This window comes from Argentina silus (genome assembly GCF_951799395.1).
Source record: "Argentina silus genome assembly, chromosome: 2".
Lineage (NCBI taxonomy): Eukaryota > Metazoa > Chordata > Actinopteri > Argentiniformes > Argentinidae > Argentina > Argentina silus.
The window spans coordinates 24,141,849-24,165,411 of NC_139656.1; the positions used below are offsets into that span (position 1 = coordinate 24,141,849).

General features: G+C 41.4%; 4 protein-coding genes across 4 annotated transcripts in view; all 4 read right to left on the minus strand.

Moving 5' to 3' along the window:
- Positions 1 to 23,563, minus strand: part of LOC310823763 (protocadherin gamma-A11-like) — a gene marked incomplete at its 5' end in the record, with an annotated part of 78,449 nt that overhangs the window by 49,961 nt on the left and 4,925 nt on the right. The gene's annotated exons all lie outside the window — the stretch shown is intronic.
- LOC310821548 (protocadherin beta-16-like) lies at positions 2,063 to 8,154 on the minus strand (the record flags this gene model as incomplete). The annotated part of the gene is made up of 4 exons (XM_083693634.1): positions 5,836 to 8,154; positions 2,729 to 3,326; positions 2,220 to 2,419; positions 2,063 to 2,068 (listed from the first exon to the last, which is right to left on the minus strand). Exons 1-4 carry the CDS (start codon positions 8,137 to 8,139, stop codon positions 2,063 to 2,065), a joined length of 3,108 nt encoding a protein of 1,035 aa, XP_083549760.1. The 5' UTR covers positions 8,140 to 8,154.
- Positions 10,546 to 13,114, minus strand: LOC310821559 (protocadherin gamma-A11-like; the record flags this gene model as incomplete). The annotated part of the gene is made up of 2 exons (XM_083693645.1): positions 10,546 to 10,551; positions 10,703 to 13,114. The coding sequence occupies 2 exons, from the start codon at positions 13,112 to 13,114 to the stop codon at positions 10,546 to 10,548; spliced, it is 2,418 nt and encodes an 805-aa protein (XP_083549771.1).
- LOC310821570 (protocadherin beta-16-like) lies at positions 14,238 to 20,193 on the minus strand (the record flags this gene model as incomplete). Its single annotated transcript, XM_083693655.1, has 2 exons — positions 14,238 to 15,680; positions 19,201 to 20,193. 2 exons carry the CDS (start codon positions 20,191 to 20,193, stop codon positions 14,238 to 14,240), a joined length of 2,436 nt encoding a protein of 811 aa, XP_083549781.1.

Sequence of the window (23,563 nt, forward strand, 5' to 3'; positions counted from 1 at the left end):
TCTTTACACTACCAAAACGAGGTCTCCTCCCCTTCTATATTGTAAGAGAGGGTGGAGAGATGTATCTTTAAAACATTGCTGGTGAATAGCGACACTATGAGTACTTTCATAAAACTGCAGACAATCATGTTTGACTTAGACCGTTGCTAAGTATACAGAGCGGAGGCAAGACGCAATCAAACCCAAAGCTTCGGCAGATGTATTTTCCTGGAAAGATAATATGATATTGTATATCAACACGAGCCATTCAAAATGCCTTGCCCATATGTATTTGTACAAAGTGTTGCCTGATTGTTACCCGTGGCTCAGTTGTATGCAGTCTCAGTTGTATGCAGTGGTTGTCGTTATGATGCAGAAAACATTTCCAAAACAATATTAACATATACGCAATTTGAGCCTTAAAATGGCATCAAGTCAATATTATGTTTCCATTTTTCATATATTCAGTAGAGACTTGGACATTTAAAATGTGTTATTTTAACTGTAGCACAGGTCCTGTCACAGCATTGACTGGGTATGCCAACTTCCTAGACTGTGTGTAAGTGGAAGCTTGGGTGCTGTCCATATGGTTGAAGGTGCTGAAAGTGGTCTGTAATGTCAGGCTGCTCAGTCACATTACAATCAACCCATGACAAGAGACACAAGGTAGAAAACAATACAGAAGACTCATTATGAACTCATTATTATTAAGTGTTTAAAAATACAATGATACACATGGATTCAAATCAAGTGAAACAAAGGGGTAAAATGTTGGAGAGATGGACAGAATTAAAAGGCCTATTCCCTACTAGGGCATTCAGTGTGAAGGAACATGTATTTGAAATATTAAATTGTCAAATGAAGGCAAAACAATCTCAGCCCAGAATCTCCTGTGTTATTGAACGTTATTGCATCTTCCCCAAAAGTCCAATTTACTTTCTTCTCCAGAGTGTTATTAGCGGGCAGCGCACTGTCCCTGTATGACGTGACAAACTTGAAGTCACTGGTGCGTGAGCCCATTGTCAGGTATGCGTCATAATTGGAAGAGCTACGGAGAGTTCCAGCTCCATCCAACTCTGCATAGTTGGGAGGGAAATAGTGACTGCTCCATCAAACAACATTCGTGGCTTTCTCCGACGGCAAAACGTCACGGCCACGATAAGAATAATGAAAGTGAGGAAAAAGGTGGAAACAGACGCTAGTGCGATAATCAGATAGGAAGTTAGTTTGGAACAACCTTGGTCAAAAGACATGTCTTTCAGTTCTGGAACTTCAGCCAAGTTATCTGATGTAAGTAAATAACACAAAGGCTGAAATTGAAGTTATGCACTAAACTATGTCATCGTGAAGTTAAAACATACCATTGTTTCCCACAAGTTGAAATAATTAACAAGACCTGTCAATAGTTTGGTAAAGCATTAACAGGAAAATAAATGTGCTGGATAGTTTATTTCTACAACTGAAAGGCCGAGCAATAGCTCAGTAGTCAATACAGCGTTGCCTCCTTTCAAAGCGCTTCTAAGGGCTGTCCACATGTGTGGTGCTGAAACTAGGCCTGCTTTTCTGACGGGGCTGGGCCCTTAGTGATGACATCAAGACTTTACATCAATTGACCACTCATCACCAGAGGTCTAGCTTGATTGGATATTCCTCAGATTCTGAAGTGGAAGACTTGTTACCAGGCTGCTGAACGACACTCAGATACAGAGAGGGAATTTATTGCCTGAATGCAATATGCAACACGATTATTCGAAATGGAAAACAAAGACAGTGTATTGAAAAACTACAGTTGAAATAAACGAACTACATGTATATTTCTATTGCGTATTGCAGTTGTTGTCTGTCGTGTTATAATGAGAATATGTGGTGTATATTATCCAGGATAACACACGCACAATATAGGCGTACTCAATACATAACCTTAGGATGACTGAGACTGTCATTAACATTGAAATGCCTTTCTTTGCAGCAAAGTGAAGAAATATGCGTCAATACATAATTTAGACCGAGAAACAGCGCTTGCTACGACCAGCAGGTATGAAGTAGCCTCTGAAAAGACATTGGCTATAAAAAACATGCATCCTCAAAACTACGATAGCGAGACAGAGTCAGAGACATGAGGTATAATTCAAGTTAAGTAAGCTTATAATTCATAGTTCAACCAGGTAGTCTACAAAAATAAGTTTTGCATTTCATAGGGACTTGCCATTTCTGTACAACTTTAAGTAATCATGATTTACCTCATAGGTGTCGCCTGCGCTGTTCAGTGTCATTATACTTTCTCCAATGGGCTCAACTGGACTCTTCTTCATTGTGTTATTAGCAGGCAGCGTGTTGTCATTGTATGATGTAACAAACTTGAAGTCACTGGTGCGTGAGCCCGTTGTCAGGTATGCGTCATAATTGTAAGAGCTACGGAGAGTTCCAGCTGCATCCACCTCTGCATAGTTGGGAGGGAAATACGCGCTGGGAATGGTGACTGCTCCATCAAACAACATTCGAGGCTTTCTCCTACGGCACAACCTCACGGCAGCGATTAGAATAATGAATGTGAGGAAAAAGGTGGAAACAGACACTAGTGCGATAATCAAATAGAAAGTTAGTTTGGAACTACCTTGGTCATAAGACATGTCTTTCAGTTCTGGAACTTCAGCCAAGTTATCTGATATAAGTAAATATACTGAACAGGTTGTAGAGAGAGAGGGCTGTCCGTTATCTATCACTGATATAACAAGGTTCTGCTTCATACTATCAGATTCAGAAATGTCCCGCTGTGCCCTGATCTCTCCGCTGTGGAGACCGATAGTGAAAAGTCCCGGATCAGTCGATTTCACGATCTGATATGAAAGCCACGCGTTCTGTCCAGAGTCAGCATCCACAGCTATCACCTTGGAAACAAGGGACCCCGCCATAGCAGCTTTGGGGACCATCTCAGTCATCAATGAGTTTCCTGCTGAAGCAGGATATAATATCTGTGGAGAGTTATCATTCTCATCTGTTATGAAGACACTCACAGTTACGTTACTGCTGAGCGGAGGAGAACCATTGTCTCTGGCTACAACGTGGACTTTGAAGCTCCTAAACTGTTCATAATCAAATGCTCTCACAGCATGGATCACCCCTGTGTCTCCGTTAATGGATAAGAATGAGGACACTGGAACACCGTTGACCTCACTGGGCAGTAGAGAATAGACCACTGTGCCGTTCTGTCTCCAGTCTGGGTCTCTGGCAGTAACACAACATATAGAGGAGCCAGGCTTGTTATTCTCAGTCACATAGGCGCTGTAGGATTGTTCTTCAAACACAGGTGGATTGTCATTGATGTCTGACACCAATAAATTAATGATCTTTGATGAGGATAGGGGTGGAGACCCTTCGTCAGTAGCAGTGATTGTGATGTTATAATCTGATATGATCTCACGGTCTAGTTTACTTGTGGTGACAAGAGAATAATAATTTTTGATGGAGGGGTTTAATTTGAAGGGAACATTTTGTTGAATGGAGCAGCGGACCTGTCTATTTCCTTCAGAGTCTTTATCCTGTACATTAATGATGCCCACCTCAGTGCCAGGTAACACATTCTCAGGGACAGGACTGTGAAGGGATGTTATATATAACATCGGTGCATTATCATTCACATCTGTGATTTCGATAATCACTTCACAATTCGAAGCTGACCCTAAACCATCCTTGGCCTCTAGGCTCATTTCATAATATGTTTCCTCTTCAAAATCAATGGGGCCGATTACTCTTATTTCTCCACTTGTTTTATTGATAGAAAACAGTTTCGCTGCTCTGTTACTTATGCGACTAAATTCATAAGTTACCTCTCCATGAAGTCCTTCGTCAGCATCAGTAGCCGTTACTGCTGTTACTACTGTACCTAACAGAGCGTTTTCGGGTAGGCTGACCTTGTAGACACTCTGGCTAAACACTGGAATATTATCGTTCGCATCTAGAACAGTGACGTGTATTACAACAGTGCCAGATCTCTGTGGAGTCCCACCGTCTACCGCAGTCAGTAAGAGGGACATCTCCTGCTGTTGTTCACGATCAAGCTTTTTCTCAAGAACTAACTCACTGTATTTCCTTCCATCTGGGTTTGTTTTAACACCTAAACCAAAGTAGTCATTTTTTTCAAGGGAATATTTTTGAACTGCGTTTTGTCCAATATCTGCATCATGCGCTTCGCGCAGAAGGAAATTAGTTCCCCTATCGGATGACTCACGGATCTCTAGTTCAATGCGGGTGTTAGAAAATACTGGAGAGTTGTCGTTAACATCTTGGATTTGCACAATAATACGATGTAATTCTAGAGGATTCTCTAACACAAGCTCGTATTTTAAAGAACAAGAAATTCTCGACCCACACAGCTCCTCCCTGTCTATTGTTTCAGCCACAACGAAATCTCCGGTATTCAGATTAATGTCACAATAACGTTGACGACTGCCATCCACATTCAAACGAGCCTTTCGAGCAGAAAATCCTCTTACATCCAGCCCCAGATCCTTCGCTAAGTTTCCAATCACAGATCCGCGTTTCATCTCCTCCGGAATAGCATAGTTCATGTCTCCAAGGCTTGTGCGCACTAAGAAAATAATTATACTTAGACAGCACGTCCGAACCGTCATTGATAATCCCCCGTATTCCATGATTCCAAACGGTATTATAAATCCAGAGGGGTATGTTATTCAACATTCACAATAAAACATTTACTCCGTAATTATGTCCAATGAAATGCAACAAAAAAACCTCTGAGACGATGGTTGTCACAGAAAATGTATCCTCCCTCGTATGGTTAAACTGGGTGGAGACGTGGATTCCGTCTAATATGCTGTGAACAGCGACACGTTGAGTATTTATTGGAAAACTACAATTCCAGGTTTTTAATTAAAATTAAAACATTATGTTTGGCACTTAGGGTATGCAGTTTACAATGTGATGGTGAATACGCAGAAGGTTAAACATACAGCGTCTAAATTACCTATGTTTAACAAAATAACTTAGTCGAAGAACCAAAGTCGATAAATACGTTGTCAACGTATTAACGGGAAAACGTGTTGTATAGTTTCTTTCAACAACTGATAGGCTGAGTAATAGTACAGCGTGTCCTCCTTTCAAAGCACTCATGAGGTGCTGTCCACACGTATGGTTCTGAAACAACGATGAATATGAACGGGCAGGGCCCATACAGTGGCGCCTCCAAGGCATTGCATCAGAAATCTCATATCCAGACGTCTAACTTAATCGTGTTTCTCCCGATTCCAAAGTGAATGGCTGGCTACTGAATTACAATCGGATACACAGAGAGAACATATTCCTTAATTGCAACATGCATGAGGCTTATTTCAAATGGAAAACAATGACAATGATATATTGAAAAACAACTGAGACGAACAAACTATTTCTATTGCTTTTGCATATTGCAGTATGTCTATCGTGTCAGTTAATGACAACATTCAAAAGTGGTGGTACAACGTTAAGTCACATTCCTTGAACTAATATAGGCTACTGGATCAACATTACTAATAATGATTATATATTTGTTTTCCTGCACTGACAGGACAGATTTTCCTATTACTGAAACACCATTGAGGAGAGACCAAATGACAATACGTAAATACAGTGCCGCACAGCACGCAGAATAGGCACAACAAATGACATTACGATGACAGAGATTGTTATAACATTAAACTACATACATGGACTGCATGGTGTTACCCGAAGCAAAAAATACGCATCGAGTTAGTAGTTGAAACCGTTAAAAAATATATTGTTTTCCATTTTCATTCATACGTGAACTTATTTTCATAGGGACTAGCCATCGCTATATGACGTTAAGTAATGATGATTTACCTCGTATGTGTCGCCTGCGCTGTTCAGTGTCATTATACTTTCTCCAATGGGCTCAACTGGACTCCTCTTCGTTGTGTTATTAGCAGGCAGCGTGTTGTCATTGTATGACGTAACAAACTTGAAGTCACTGGTGCGTGAGCCCGTTGTCAGGTATGCGTCATAATTGTAAGAGCTACGGAGAGTTCCAGCTCCATCCACCTCTGCATAGTTGGGAGGGAAATACGCGCTGGGAATGGTGACTGCTCCATCAAACAACATCCGAGGCTTTCTCCTGCGGCAAAACCTCACGGCAACGATAAGAATAATGAACGTGATGAAAAAGGTGGAAACGGAAACCAGTGAGATAATGAGATAGGAAGTTAATTTGGAACTACTCCCCTCATAAGACATGTCTTTCAGTTCTGGAACTTCAGCCAAGTTATCTGATATAAGTAAATATACTGAACAGGTTGTAGAGAGAGAGGGCTGTCCGTTATCTTTCACTGATATAACAAGGTTTTGCTTCATGTTGTCAGATTCAGAAATGTCCCGCTGTGCCCTGATCTCTCCGGTGTGGAGACCGATAGTGAAAAGTCCCGGATCAGTCGATTTCACGATCTGATATGAAAGCCACGCGTTCTGTCCAGAATCAGCATCCACAGCTATCACTTTGGAAACAAGGGACCCCGCCATAGCAGCTTTGGGGACCATCTCAGTCATCAAGGAGTTTCCTGCTGAAGAAGGATATAATATCTGTGGAGAGTTATCATTATCATCTGTTATGAAGACACTCACAGTCACGTTACTGCTGAGCGGAGGAGAACCATTGTCTCTGGCTACAACGTGGACTTTGAAGCTCCTAAACTGTTCATAATCAAATGCTCTTACAGCATGGATCACCCCCGTGTCTCCGTTAATGGATAAGAATGAGGACACTGGAACACCATTGACCTCACTGGGCAGTAGAGAATAGACCACTGTGCCGTTCTGTCTCCAATCTGGGTCTCTGGCAGTAACACAGCATATAGAGGAGCCAGGCTTGTTATTCTCAGTCACATAGGCGATGTAGGATTGTTCTTCAAACACAGGTGGATTGTCATTGACGTCTGACACAGATAAATTAATAGTTTTTGATGAGGAAAGGGGTGGAGAACCTTCGTCAGTGGCAATAATTGTAATGTTATAATCAGATATCATTTCGCGGTCAAGGCCAGCTGTAGTTACGAGAGAGTAGTAATTCTTGACCGACCGGTTTAATTTGAAAGGAACATTTTGCTGAATGGAGCAGCGGACCTGTCTATTTCTCTCTGAGTCTTTATCCTGTACATTAATGATGCCCACCTCAGTGCCAGGTAACACATTCTCAGGGATGTGATTGGTTAGAGATTTAAGAGATATAATTGGGGCATTGTCATTGACATCTGTAATTTCAATAATTACGTTGGAAAAAGAAGATAGCCCGGAATTGTCTTTGGCTTGGATAATCAATTCATAAATGGATTCCTTTTCGAAATCGATTTCTCCAGCTATGCTTATGTCACCTGTTTTGGGATTAAGGGAAAATAATGTATTCACTTCTTCTGAGGTGGGGCCAAATCCGTACGTCACCTCCCCGTTTGCCCCTTCGTCTGCATCGGTGGCAGACACAGTAACCACAACAAAACCTAATGGCGAATTCTCTGCCAGATTTACTTTGTAGACATTCTGGCTGAACACTGGTTTATTATCATTAGCATCCAGAACTGTGACGTGGATGACTACAGTACCAGATCTCTGTGGAGTCCCACCGTCAACCGCAGTAAGTAGTAATGTCACCTCCTGCTGTTGTTCTCGATCTAATTCTTTCTCCAATACCAACTCGCCGTACTTTCCGCCTCCAGGAGTAGTATGAACAGCTAAAATAAAATGTTCGTTCCTTTGTAATGTGTAGCTTTGAACCGCATTCAGGCCTATATCTGCATCATGAGCCTGATTAACCGCAAATCGGGCGCCTTTGACAGCTGACTCTCTGATTTCAAATTTGACGGAGTCTTCCCCAAATTGTGGGGCATTATCATTAATATCTTGCACCTGTAACATAATGTTATGTATTTCTAATGGATTCTCGAGAACCATTTCATATTTTAGAGTGCATGAAATTCTTCGACCACAAAGCTGCTCCCTGTCTATCGTTTCAGCCACGACCAAATCACCAGTGCTCAGATTAATGTCACAATACCGTTTGCTACTACCGTCAATATCTAAACGAGCTTTACGAGTCAACAGTCTTTTGGAATCCAACCCCAGATCCTTGGCGATATTTCCGATTATAGATCCGCGTTTCATCTCCTCGGGAACAGAATATGTTACATCTCCATAGCTGGTTCGCAGCAGGAAATGAAACAAAGCCAGGCAGAACATCAAGGCAGAGTGCGAGAATCCTTTGTATCCCATTTTCAGTCTAAAACGTTATCCGGATGGTATGTAATGGTCTGAAATAATACAATCCAACGAGGACGGTTATGACAATATGCACGAGTCCAAAATGCACAACCTCAGATGTTGAGCCACTTCTCCATACACTACTAAAACGAGGTCTCCTCCCCTTGTATATTGCAAGAGAGGGTGGAGAGATGTGTCTTAAAAACATTGCTGGTGAATAGCGACACTATGAGTACTTTCATAAAACTGCAGACAATCATGTTTGACTTTGACCGTTACCAAGTGTACAGAGGGAAGGCAAGACGCAGTCAAACACAAGGGTTAGGCAGATGTATTTTCCTGGAAAGATAATATGATATTGTATATCAACATGAGCCATTCAAAATGCCTTGCCCATATGTATTTGTACAACATATTGCCTGATTGTTACCCGTGGCTCAGTTGTATGCAGGGGTTGTCATTATGATGCAGAAAACATTTCCAAACCAATATTAACATATAAACAATTTGAGCCTTAAAATAGCGTCAAGTCAATATTATGTTTCCATTTTCCATATATTCACTAGAGACTTGGACATTTAAAATGTGTTATTTTAACTGTTGCACAGGTCCTGTCACAGTGTTGACTGGGTATGCCAACTTCCTAGACTGTGTGTAAGTGGAAGCTTGGGTGCTGTCCATATGGTTGAAGGTGCTGAAAGTGCTCTGTAATGTCAGGCTGCTCAGTCACATTACAATCAACCCATGACAAGAGACACAAGGTAGAAAACAATACCGAAGACTCATTATGAACTCATTATTATTAAGTGTTTAAAAATACAATGATACACATGGATTCAAATCAAGTGAAGCAAAGGGGTAAAATGTTGGAGAGACAGACAGAACTAAAAGGCCTATTCCCAAAATTCAACAGGATTATTCGGAATGTAAAACAATGACAGTGTATTGAAAAACTACAGTTGAAATAAACAAACTACATGTATGTTAATATTGCGTTTTGCAGTTGTTGTCTGTCCTGTTATATTAATGTCACAATAACGTTGATGACTGCCATCCATATTCTAACGAGCGTTACGAGCAGAAAATTGTCTCGCATCCAGCCCCAGATCCTTAGCCAAGTTTCCAATCACAGATCCGCGTCTCATCTCCTCTGGAATAGCATAGTTTATGTCTCCAAGGCTTGTGCGCACTAAGAAAATAATCAAAACCAGACAGCACATTGAGGCCGATACTGATAATCCAAGGTGTTCCATTATGCAAAACTGTATTCCTTCTCCAGAGGGTTTATGGATATGCTATTCAACCTTCACAATGAAACATTTACTCCGTTGGTTAATTATGTCCAATAAAATAAAACGCTCTAATCTGTCTGAAGGAGACGATGGTTTGTCACACTTCCCAGAAAATATATCCTCCCCTCTGACGGTTAAACTGGGTGGAGACGTGTATATCGTCCAATATGCATTGAACAGCGACACGTAGAGTATTCATTTGAAAACTATAATCCAAAGTTTTTAATCACAATTCTAGACTTTGTTGCCATTCTAATACAAAGGCTGAAATTAAAGTTACGCAGGAAAACATGTGATCGTGAATACCCAGAAGGTAAAACATACAGTATTTTCCCACAACAAGTCAATGTAATTACCGAGACCTGTCAATAGTTTGGTAAAGCATTAACAGGACACGCTTGCTGTATAGTTATAGGTCAGGAGTCAATACAGCGTTCTCCCCTTTCAAATCGCTTCTGAGGGCTGTCCACATGTGTGGTGCTGATACGACTAGGCCTACGTATCTGATGGGGCTGGGCCCTTAGTGGTGGCCTCACAACTTTACATCAGTTGACAACTCATCTCCAGAGGTCTAGCTTGATTGAATAGTCCTCAGATTCTAACATGGAGGCTTGTTACCATGCTGGTGAACTACTCTCAAATACAGAGAGGGAACTTATTGCTTGAATGCAAAATGCAAGAGGCTTATTCAAAATGGAAAAGAATGACAGTGTACTGAACTACAGTTGAAATAAATAAACTACATGTATATTTATATTCCGTATTGCAGTTGTTGTCTGTCCTGTTATAATGAGAATATGTGGTTTATATTATCCAGGATAACACACGCACAATATATGCTTACGCAATACATAACCTTAGGATGACTGAGACTGTCATTAACATTGAAATGCCTTTCTGTGTTATAAGGTGAAGAAATACGCATCAATACATCATTTAGCCCTACAAACAGCGCTTGCTGAGACCAGCAGGTATGAAGTAGCCTCTGACAAGACATTGGCTAAAAAAACATGCATCCTCAAAACTGCGATAGCGAGACAGAGTCAGAGACATGAGGTATAATTCAAGTTAAGTAAGGTTAGAATTCATAGTTCAACCAGGTAGTCTACAAAAATAAGTTTTGCATTTCATAGGGACTTGCCATTTCTGTACAACTTTAAGTAATCATGATTTACCTCATAGGTGTCGCCTGCGCTGTTCAGTGTCATTATACTTTCTCCAATGGGCTCAACTGGACTCCTCTTCATTGTGTTATTAGCAGGCAGCGTGCTGTCATTGTATGACGTAACAAACTTGAAGTCACTGGTGCGTGAGCCCGTTGTCAGGTATGCGTCATAATTGTAAGAGCTACGGAGAGTTCCAGCTCCATCCACCTCTGCATAGTTAGGAGGGAAATACGCGCTGGGAATGGTGACTGCTCCATCAAACAACATTCGAGGCTTTCTCCTGCGGCAAAATCTCACGGCTACGATAAGAATAATGAAAGTGATGAAAAAGGTGGAAACGGAAACCAGTGCGATAATCAGATAGGAAGTTAATTTGGAACTACTGCCCTCATAAGACATGTCTTTCAGTTCTGGAACTTCAGCCAAGTTATCTGATATAAGTAAATATACTGAACAGGTTGTAGAGAGAGAGGGCTGTCCTTTATCTTTTACTGATATAACAAGGTTCTGCTTCATACTGTCAGATTCAGAAATGTCCCGCTGAGCCCTGATCTCTCCGCTGTGGAGACCGATAGTGAAAAGTCCCGGATCAGTCGATTTCACGATCTGATATGAAAGCCACGCGTTCTGTCCAGAGTCAGCATCCACAGCTATCACCTTGGAAACAAGGGACCCTGCCATAGCAGCTTTGGGGACCATCTCAGTCATCAAGGAGATTCCTGCTGAAGCAGGATATAATATCTGTGGAGAGTTATCATTCTCATCTGTTATGAAGACACTCACAGTTACGTTACTGCTGAGCGGAGGAGAACCATTGTCTCTGGCTACAACGTGGACTTTGAAGCTCCTAAACTGTTCATAATCAAATGCTCTCACAGCATGGATCACCCCCGTGTCTCCGTTAATTGATAAGAATGAGGACACTGGAACACCGTTGACCTCACTGGGCAGTAGAGAATAGACCACTGTGCCGTTCTGTCTCCAGTCTGGGTCTCTGGCAGTAACACAACATATAGAGGAGCCAGGCTTGTTATTCTCAGTCACATAGGCGCTGTAGGATTGTTCTTCAAATACAGGTGGATTGTCATTGACGTCTGACACATATAAATTAATAATCTTTGATGAGGATAGGGGTGGAGACCCTTCGTCAGTAGCAGTGATTGTGATGTTATAATCTGATATGATCTCACGGTCTAGTTTACTTGTGGTGACCAGAGAATAATAATTTTTGATGGAGGGGTTTAATTTGAAAGGAACATTTTGCTGAATTGAGCAGCGGACCTGTCTATTTCTCTCTGAGTCTTTATCCTGTACATTAATGATGCCCACCTCAGTGCCAGGTAACACATTCTCGGGAATAGGACTGTTAAACGATTTGATAAATATAATAGGTGCATTGTCATTCACATCTGTGATTTCGATAATAACTTTACAATTTGAAGCTGACCCTAAACCATCTTTTGCCTGTACGCTCATTTCATAATATGTTTCCTCTTCAAAGTCAATGGGGCCGATTACTTTTATTTCTCCGGTTGTCTTATTAATTAAAAATAGTTTCGCTGCTCTGTTACTTACACGACTCAACTCATAAATCACCTCTCCATTCAGTCCCTCGTCAGCATCAGTAGCCGTTACTCTTATTACTACTGTACCTAACGGAGCGTTTTCGGGTAGACTGACCTTGTAAACATTCTGGCTAAACACTGGAATATTATCGTTCGCGTCCAACACAGTGACGTGTATTACAACAGTACCAGATCTCTGTGGAGTCCCACCGTCAACTGCTGTGAGTAACAAATTCACGTTCTCTTGCTGTTCGCGATCTAACTCATTTTCTACCACTAATTCACTATACTTTCCGCCATCTGGGTTCGTATGAACAGCTAATACAAAATAGTCATTTTTTTCCAGGGAATATTGTTGAACTGAGTTTAGCCCTATATCCGCATCATGGGCCTCGTTTAGGAGGAAACGCGTTCCTCTATCGGCCGATTCTCTGATTTCTAGTTGAATGCGGTCATTTGAAAATCTTGGGGAGTTATCGTTTGTATCTTGAATTTGCACAGTTATACGATGTAATTCTAGAGGATTCTCTAACACAAGCTCGTATTTCAAAGAACAAGAAACCCTCGGCCCGCACAGCTCCTCCCTGTCTATTGTTTCAGCCACAACGAAATCTCCAGTATTCATATTAATGTCACAATAACGTTGACGACTGCCATCCATATCCAAACGAGCCTTGCGAGCAGAAAATCCTCTCGCATCCAATCCCAGATCCTTAGCCAAGTTTCCAATCACAGATCCGCGTTTCATCTCCTCCGGAATAGCATAGTTCATGTCTCCAAGGCTTGTACGCACTAAAAAGATAATACAAATCAGAAAGCACGTCGTGGCCGATACTGATAATCCAACGTGTTCCATAATCCAAAACTGTATTCCAGCTCCACGGGACTACGAATATGTTATTCAATATTCAAAATCTAATATTTACTCCGTAATTCTGTCTCATAAACTGCACGATGCAGGCTAATCTGTGTGTAGGAGACGATGGTTTGTCACACTCCACAGCAAATATATCCTCCCCTTGTATGGTTAAACTGGGTGGAGACGTGTCTATCGTCCAATATGTAGTAAACAGCGACACATAGAGTGCTCATTTGAAAACTACAATCCAATACCTTTAATCGAAATTCTAAGATAAAGACATCGATTAGCCTGTGCAGTTAACATGTGACCGTGACTCACTAAATAGGGAAACGCATATAGGCCCACAGGCCTTAAAATAGGCTACCTCTTTTCCACAAAAAGTTAAAGTTGGCGTAATAATAAAGAACAATAAATATTTTGGCAGAGCATTAACGGGGGGAAAAGTGTTTTATCATTTCTTTCTACAAATGGAAGCTCATTCGAAAGAGCTCGTGAGGCGCTGTCCATGCATTTGGTGCTGAAACTACTACATCTCTTATCTGGACGGATTGGACACACAGTACCTCCCTAACATTTCATCAATTGACTCCACGTCACGTCAAGCTTGATCTGATATTCTTCAGATTCTGAATTGTAAGACTACCAGGCTGCTTAACTACAATAGGATACAGAGAGAGAACATATTGCCTAAGCGCAAAATGCATATGGCATCGCCTTTTCGAAATGTGAAACCACGACTATGATTTATGTTAAAACAGCAATTGAGACAAACAATAAACACTTGTATTTCTACTGCATATTGCAGTGTATGTCTATCGTATTATAATGACAACATGTAATGTCATATATTCCGGAACAACAAGCACAATGGAAGCAATAATTAACCCTGTGAAAACTAAATTGCCATTAGCGTTGAAATGCATTTTTGCGCGGTATGTTGTCACCTTAGCAATGAGCGTAAATATATTGTTTAGCCATAAACCAGAGCTATAGAGCAGCTGCAATGAATTATTGAAAGACCTAGTCATATAACCAATACATAACCGATGTCCTGCAAAAATAAAAAATGTTTCTTGTTCAAATGACTTTGCATTTTATAGGGACTTGCCATTTCAAATTACGTGAAGTAATCGTGATTTACCTCATAGGTGTCGCCTGCGCTGTTCAGTGTCATTATACTTTCTCCAATGGGCTCAGCTGGACTCTTCTTCATTGTGTTATTAGCAGGCAGCGTGTTGTCATTGTATGACGTAACAAACTTGAAGTCACTGGTGCGTGAGCCCGTTGTCAGGTATGCGTCATAATTGTAAGAGCTACGGAGAGTTCCAGCTCCATCCACCTCTGCATAGTTGGGAGGGAAATACGCGCTGGGAATAGTGACTGCTCCATCAAACAACATTCGAGGCTTTCTCCTGCGGCAAAACCTCAAGGCCACGATAAGAATAATGAAAGTGAGGGAAAAGGTGGAAACGGAAACCAGTGCGATAATCAGATAGGAAGTTAATTTGGAAGTACTCCCCTCATAAGACATGTCTTTCAGTTCTGGAACTTCAGCCAAGTTGTCTGATATAAGTAAATATACTGAACAGGTTGTAGAGAGAGAGGGCTGTCCGTTATCTTTCACTGATATAACAAGGTTCTGCTTCATACTGTCAGATTCAGAAATGTCCCGCTGAGCCCTGATCTCTCCGCTGTGGAGACCAATAGAGAAAAGTCCCGGATCAGTCGATTTCACAATCTGATATGAAAGCCACGCGTTCTGTCCAGAGTCAGCATCCACAGCTATCACCTTGGAAACAAGGGACCCCGCCATAGCAGCTTTGGGGACCATCTCAGTCATCAAGGAGTTTCCTGCTGAAGCAGGATATAATATCTGTGGAGAGTTATCATTCTCATCTGTTATGAAGACACTCACAGTCACGTTACTGCTGAGTGGAGGAGAACCATTGTCTCTGGCTACAACGTGGACTTTGAAGCTCCTGAACTGTTCATAATCAAATCCTCTCACAGCATGGATCACCCCCGTGTCTCCGTTAATGGATAAGAATGAGGACACTGGAACACCGTTGACCTCACTGGGCAGTAGAGAATAGACCACTGTGCCGTTCTGTCTCCAGTCTGGGTCTCTGGCAGTAACACAACATATAGAGGAGCCAGGCTTGTTATTCTCAGTCACATAGGCGCTGTAGGATTGTTCTTCAAACACAGGTGGATTGTCATTGACGTCTGACACAGATAAATGAATGGTCTTTGATGAGGATAGGGGTGGGGACCCTTCGTCAGTGGCCGTGATTGTGATGTTATAATCTGATATCATCTCACGGTCTAGTTCACTTGTGGTGACCAGAGAATAATAATTTTTGATGGAGGGGTTTAATTTGAAAGGAACATTTTGCTGAATGGAGCAGCGGACCTGTCTATTTCCTTCAGAGTCTTTATCCTGCACATTAATGATCCCCACCTCAGTTCCAGGTAACACATTCTCAGGAACAGGACTGTTAAGGGATGTTATATATAATATTGGTGCGTTATCATTTACATCTGTGATTTCAATAACGACCTTACAATTTGAAGCTGACCCTAAACCATCCTTTGCCTTTACGCTTATTTCATAATATGTTTCCTCTTCAAAGTCAATGGGGCCGACTACTCTTATTTCTCCGGTTGTTTTATTCATTGAAAACAGTTTCGCTGCTCTGTTACTTACACGACTAAATTCATATGTCACTTCCCCATTCAGTCCTTCGTCTATATCAGTAGCCGTTACTGTTGTCACGACTGTACCTAACGGAGCGTTTTCAGGTAGACTGACCTTGTAGACATTCTGGCTAAACACTGGAATATTATCATTGGCATCCAACACAGTGACGTGTATTACAACAGTACCAGATCGCTGTGGAGTCCCACCGTCAACTGCAGTCAGTAATAGGGTTATCTCCTGCTGTTGTTCACGATCAAGCTTGTTTTCTAGTACTAACTCACTGTATTTCCCTCCATCTAGGTTTGTTTTAACACCTAACGCGAAGTAGTCATTTCTCTCAAGGGAATATTTTTGAACTGCGTTGTGTCCTATATCTGCATCATGAGCCTCGCTTAGGAGGAAGTGAGTTCCCTTTTCGGCTGATTCACGGATCTCTAGTTGAATGCTATTATCTGAAAATACTGGCGAGTTGTCGTTAACATCTTGGATTTGCAAAATAATACGATGTAATTCGAGAGGATTCTCTAACACAAGCTCGTATTTTAAAGAACAAGAAATCCTCGACCCACAAAGCTCCTCCCTGTCTATTGTTTCAGCCACAACGAAATCTCCAGTATTCAGATTAATGTCACAATAACGTTGATGACTGCCATCCACATTCAAACGAGTCTTGCGAGCAGAAAATCCTCTCGCATCCAGCCCCAGATCTTTAGCTAAATTTCCAATCACAGATCCGCGTTTCATCTCCTCCGGAATAGCATAGTTCATGTCTCCAAGGCTTGTACGCACCATGAAAATGAGAAAAAACAGACAGCACGTCGAGGCCGATACTGATAATCCCCCGTATTCCATGATCCAAAACGGTATTACAAATCCAGAGGGGTATGTTTTTCAACCTTCACATTAAAACATTTACTCCGTAATTGTGTCCAATGAAATGCAACAAAAAAAACCTGAGACGATGGTTGTCACAGTTCACAGAAAATATATTCTCCCTCGTATGGTTAAACTGGGTGGAGACGTGTATATCGTCCAATATGTAGTGAACAGCGACACGTTGAGTATTTATTGGAAAACTACAATTCCAGGTTGTTAATTAAAATTAAAACATTATGGTTGGTACTTAGGGTATGCAGTTTACAATGTGATGGTAAATATCCAGAGGGTTAAACATACAGCCCCTAAATTACCAAAGTTTAAGAAAATAAATTAGCCTAACAACCAAAGCCCATAAATATGTTACCAAAGTATTCACGGGAAAACGTGTTGCATTGTTTCTTTCAACAATTGAAAGGCTGAATAATAGCTCCGTACAGCGTTGCCGATGAGGTGCTGTCCACACGTATGGTTCTGAAACGACTATGTATATGAACCGGCAGGGCCCATACCGTGGCGCCCTCGAGGCATAGCATCAGAAATCTCATATCTAGACGTCTAACTTGATCGAGTATTACTGATTCTAAAGTGAATGACTGGCAACTGAACTACAATCGGATACAGAGAGAGAACTTATTCCTGAATTGCAACATACATGAGGCTTATTTCAAATGGAAAACAATGAAAATGACATATTGAAAAACAACAACTGAGAGGAACAAACTGTATTTCTATTCCTTGAACTAATATAGGCTACTGAATCAACATGACTAATAATGATTTTATATTTGTTTTCCTGCACTGACAGGACAGATTTTCCTATTACTGAAACACCATTGAAGAGAGACCAAATAACAATACGTAAATACAGTGCCGCATAGCACGCAGAATAGGCACAACAAATGACATTACTATGACAGAGATTGTTATAACATTAAAGTACATTCATGGACTGCATGGTGTTACCCTAAGCAAAAAATACGCATCGAGTTAGTTGAAACCGTTAAAAAATATATTGTTTTTCATTTTCTTATTTTCATAGGGACTAGCCATCTCTATATGACGTTAAGTAATCATGATTTACCTCGTATGTGTCGCCTGCGCTGTTCAGTGTCATTATACTTTCTCCAATGGGCTCAACTGGACTCTTCTTCATTGTGTTATTAGCAGGCAGCGTACTGTCACTGTATGACGTAACAAACTTGAAGTCACTGGTGCGTGAGCCCGTTGTCAGGTATGCGTCATAATTGTAAGAGCTACGGAGAGTTCCAGCTCCATCCACCTCTGCATAGTTGGGAGGGAAATACGCACTGGGAATGGTGACTGCTCCATCAAACAACATTCGAGGCTTTCTCCGACGGCAAAACCTCACGGCCACGATAAGAATAATGAACGTGATGAAAAAGGTGGAAACGGAAACCAGTGCGATAATCAGATAGGAAGTTAATTTGGAACTACTCCCCTCATAAGACATGTCTTTCAGTTCTGGAACTTCAGCCAAGTTATCTGATATAAGTAAATATACTGAACAGGTTGTAGAGAGAGAGGGATGTCCGTTATCTTTCACTGATATAACAAGGTTTTGCTTCATGTTGTCAGGTTCAGAAATGTCCCGCTGTGCCCTGATCTCTCCGGTGTGGAGACCGATAGTGAAAAGTCCCGGATCAGTCGATTTCACGATCTGATATGAAAGCCACGCGTTCTGTCCAGAGTCAGCATCCACAGCTATCACCTTGGAAACAAGTGACCCCGCCATAGCAGCTTTGGGGACCATCTCAGTCATCAAGGAGTTTCCTGCTGAAGCAGGATATAATATCTGTGGAGAGTTATCATTCTCATCTGTTATGAAGACACTCACAGTCACGTTACTGCTGAGCGGAGGAGAACCATTGTCTCTGGCTACAACGTGGACGTTAAAGCTCCTAAACTGTTCATAATCAAATGCTCTCACAGCATGGATCACCCCCGTGTCTCCGTTAATGGATAAGAATGAGGACACTGGAATACCGTTGACCTCATTGGGCAGTAGAGAATAGACCACTGTGCCGTTCTGTCTCCAGTCTCGGTCTCTGGCAGTAACAGAACATATAGAGGAGCCAGGCTTGTTATTCTCAGTCACATAGGCGCTGTAGGATTGTTCTTCAAACACAGGTGGATTGTCATTGACGTCTGACACTGATAAATTAATAGTTTTTGATGAGGAAAGGGGTGGAGTACCTTCGTCAGTGGCAATAATTGTAATGTTATAATCAGATATCATTTCGCGGTCAAGGCCAGCTGTAGTAACGAGAGAGTAGTAATTCTTGACCGACCGGTTTAATTTGAAAGGAATATTTTGTTGAATAGAGCAGCGGACCTGTCTATTTCTCTCCGAGTCTTTATCCTGTACATTAATGATGCCCACCTCAGTGCCAGGTAACACATTCTCAGGGATGTGATTGGTTAGAGATTTAAGAGATATAATTGGGGCATTGTCATTGACATCTGTAATTTCAACGATTACGTTGGAAAAAGAAGATAGCCCGGAATTGTCTCTGGCTTGGATAATCAATTCATAAATGGATTCCTTTTCGAAATCGATTCCCCCAGCTATGCTTATTTCACCTGTTTTGGGATTAAGGGAAAATAATGTATTCACTTCATCTGAGGTAGGGCCAAATTCGTACGTCACCTCCCCGTTTGCCCCTTCGTCTGCATCGGTGGCAGACACAGTAACCACGACAAAACCTAATGGCGAATTCTCTGGCAGATTTACTTTGTAGACGTTCTGGCTGAACACTGGTTTATTATCATTAGCATCCAGAACTGCGACGTGGATGACTACAGTACCAGATCTCTGTGGAGTCCCACCGTCGACCGCAGTAAGTAGTAATGTCACCTCCTGTTGTTGTTCTCGATCTAATTCTTTCTCCAATACCAACTCGCCGTACTTTCCGCCTCCAGGAGTAGTATGTACAGCCAAAATAAAATGTTCGTTCCTTTGTAATGTGTAGCTTTGAACCGCATTCAGGCCGATATCAGCATCATGGGCCTGATTAACAGCAAATCGGGCGCCTTTGTCAGCTGACTCTGTGATCTCAAATTTAACGGAGTCTTGCCCAAATTGTGGGGCATTATCATTAATATCTTGCACCTGTAACATAATGTTATGTATTTCTAATGGATTCTCGAGAACCATTTCATATTTTAGAGTGCATGAAATTCTTCGACCACAAAGCTGCTCCCTGTCTATCGTTTCAGCCACGACCAAATCACCAGTGCTCAGATTAATGTCACAATACCGTTTGCTACTACCGTCAATATCTAAACGAGCTTTACGAGTCAACAGTCTTTTGGAATCCAACCCCAGATCCTTGGCGATATTTCCGATTATAGATCCGCGTTTCATCTCCTCGGGAACAGAATATGTTACATCTCCATAGCTGGTTCGCAGCAGGAAATGAAACAAAGCCAGGCAGAACATCAAGGCAGAGAGCGAGAATCCTTTGTATCTCATTTTCAGTCTAAAACGTTATCCGGATGGTATGTAATGGTCTGAAATAATACAATCCAACGAGGACGGTTATGACAATATGCACGAGTCCAAAATGCACAACCTCAGATGTTGAGCCACTTCTCCATACACTACTAAAACGAGGTCTCCTCCCCTTGTATATTGCAAGAGAGGGTGGAGAGATGTGTCTTAAAAACATTGCTGGTGAATAGCGACACTATGAGTACTTTCATAAAACTGCAGACAATCATGTTTGACTTTGACCGTTACCAAGTGTACAGAGGGAAGGCAAGACGCAGTCAAACACAAAGGTTAGGCAGATGTATTTTCCTGGAAAGATAATATGATATTGTATATCAACATGAGCCATTCAAAATGCCTTGCCCATATGTATTTGTACAACATATTGCCTGATTGTTACCCGTGGCTCAGTTGTATGCAGTGGTTGTCATTATGATGCAGAAAACATTTCCAAACCAATATTAAAATATAAACAATTTGAGCCTTAAAATAGCGTCAAGTCAATATTATGTTTCCATTTTCCATATATTCACTAGAGACTTGGACATTTAAAATGTGTTATTTTAACTGTTGCACAGGTCCTGTCACAGCATTGACTGGGTATGCCAACTTCCTAGACTGTGTGTAAGTGGAAGCTTGGGCGCTGTCCATATGGTTGAAGGTGCTGAAAGTGCTCTGTAATGTCAGGCTGCTCAGTCACATTACAATCAACCCATGACAAGAGACACAAGGTAGAAAACAATACCGAAGGCTCATTATGAACTCATTATTATTAAGTGTTTAAAAATACAATGATACACATGGATTCAAATCAAGTGAAGCAAAGGGGTAAAATGTTGGAGACACGGACAGAACTAAAAGGCCTATTCCCAAAATGCAACAGGATTATTCGGAATGGAAAACAATGACATTGTATTGAAAAACTACAGTTGAAATAAACAAACTACATGTATGTTAATATTGCATTTTGCAGTTGTTGTCTGTCCTGTGATATTAATGTCACAATAATGTTGATGACTGCCATCCATATTCTAACGAGCCTTACGAGCAGAAAATCGTCTCGCATCCAGCCCCAGATCCTTAGCCAAGTTTCCAATCACAGATCCGCGTTTCATCTCCTCCAGAATAGCATAGTTCATGTCTCCAAGGCTTGTACGCACTAAGAAAATAATCAAAACCAGACAGCACATTGAGGCCGATACTGATAATCCAAGGTGTTCCATTATGCAAAACTGTATTCCTTCTCCAGAGGGGTATGGATATGCTATTCAACCTTCACAATGAAACATTTACTCTGTTGGTTAATTATGTCCAATAAAATAAAACGCTCTAATCTGTCTGAAGGAGACGATGGTTTGTCACACTTCCCAGAAAATATATCCTCCCCTTTTATGGTTAAACTGGGTGGAGACGTGTATATCGTTCAATATGCATTGAACAGCGACATGTAGAGTATTTATTTGAAAACTACAATCCAAAGTTTTTAATCACAATTCTAGACTTTGTTGCCATTCTAATACAAAGGCTGAAATTAAAGTTACGCAGGAAAACATGTGATCGTGAATACCCAGAAGGTAAAACATACAGTATTTTCCCACAACAAGTTAAAGTAATTACCGAGACCTGTCAATAGTTTGGTAAAGCATTAACAGGACACGCTTGCTGTATAGTTATAGGTCAGTAGTCAATACAGCGTTCTCCCCTTTCAAAGCGCTTCTGAGGGCTGTCCACATGTGTGGTGCTGATACGACTAGGCCTACGTATCTGATGGGGCTGGGCCCTTAGTGGTGGCCTCACAACTTTACATCAGTTGACAACTCATCTCCAGAGGTCTAGCTTGATTGAATAGTCCTCAGATTCTAACATTGAGGCTTGTTACCATGCTGGTGAACTACTCTCAAATACAGAGAGGGAACTTATTGCTTGAATGCAAAATGCAAGAGGCTTATTTGAAACGGAAAGAAATGACAGCGTATTGAAAAACTGCAGTTGAAATAAACAAACTACATGTATATTTCTATTGCATATTGCAGTTGTTGTCTGTCGTGTTATAATGACAATATGTAATTTATATTATTCAGGATAACACACGCACACTATAGGCTGACGTAATACATAACCTTAGGATGACTGAGACTCATCATCTTAGGATGATGAGTCATTAACGTTGAAATGCCTTTCTGTGTTGCATAGTGAATAAATATGCGTCAATACATCGTTTAGACCTACAAACATAGGTTCCTAAGACTAGCAGGTAAATAACACGCATTATTCAAACTGCAAAAGCGAGACAGAGTCAGACATGAAGTGGAATTCAAATTATGTAAGCTTATAGTTCATAGTTCAAGCAGGTAGTCGAAAAAAAGTTTTCCTTTTCTCATGACCTTGCATTTCATAGGGTATTGCCATTTCTATATGAAGTTAAGTAATCATGATTTACCTCATAGGTGTCGCCTGCGCTGTTCAGTGTCATTATACTTTCTCCAATGGGCTCAACTGGACTCCTCTTCATTGTGTTATTAGCAGGCAGCGTGTTGTCATTGTATGACGTGACAAACTTGAAGTCACTGGTGCGTGAGCCCGTTGTCAGGTATGCGTCATAATTGTAAGAGCTACGGAGAGTTCCAGCTCCATCCACCTCTGCATAGTTGGGAGGGAAATACGCGCTGGGAATGGTGACTGCTCCATCAAACAACATTCGAGGCTTTCTCCTACGGCACAACCTCACGGCCACGATGAGAATAATGAACGTGATGAAAAAGGTGGAAACGGACACCAGGGCGATGATCAGATAGGAGGTTAGTTTGTAACTACCTTGGTCATAAGACATGTCTTTCAGTTCTGGAACTTCTGCCAAGTTATCTGATACAAGTAAATATACTGAACAGGTTGTAGAGAGAGAGGGCTGTCCATTATCTTTCACTGATATAACAAGGTTCTGCTTCATACTGTCAGATTCAGAAATGTCCCGCTGTGCCCTGATCTCTCCGCTGTGGAGACCGATAGTGAAAAGTCCCGGATCAGTCGATTTCATGATCTGATATGAAAGCCAAGCGTTCTGTCCAGAGTCAGCATCCACAGCTATCACCTTGGAAACCAGTGACCCCGCCATAGCAGCTTTGGGGACCATCTCAGTCATCAATGAGTTTCCTGCTGAAACAGGATATAATATCTGTGGAGAGTTATCATTCTCATCTGTTATGAAGACACTCACAGTCACGTTACTGCTGAGCGGAGGAGAACCATTGTCTCTGGCTACAACGTGGACTTTAAAGCTCCTAAACTGTTCATAATCAAATGCTCTCACAGCATGGATCACCCCCGTGTCTCCGTTAATGGATAAGAATGAGGA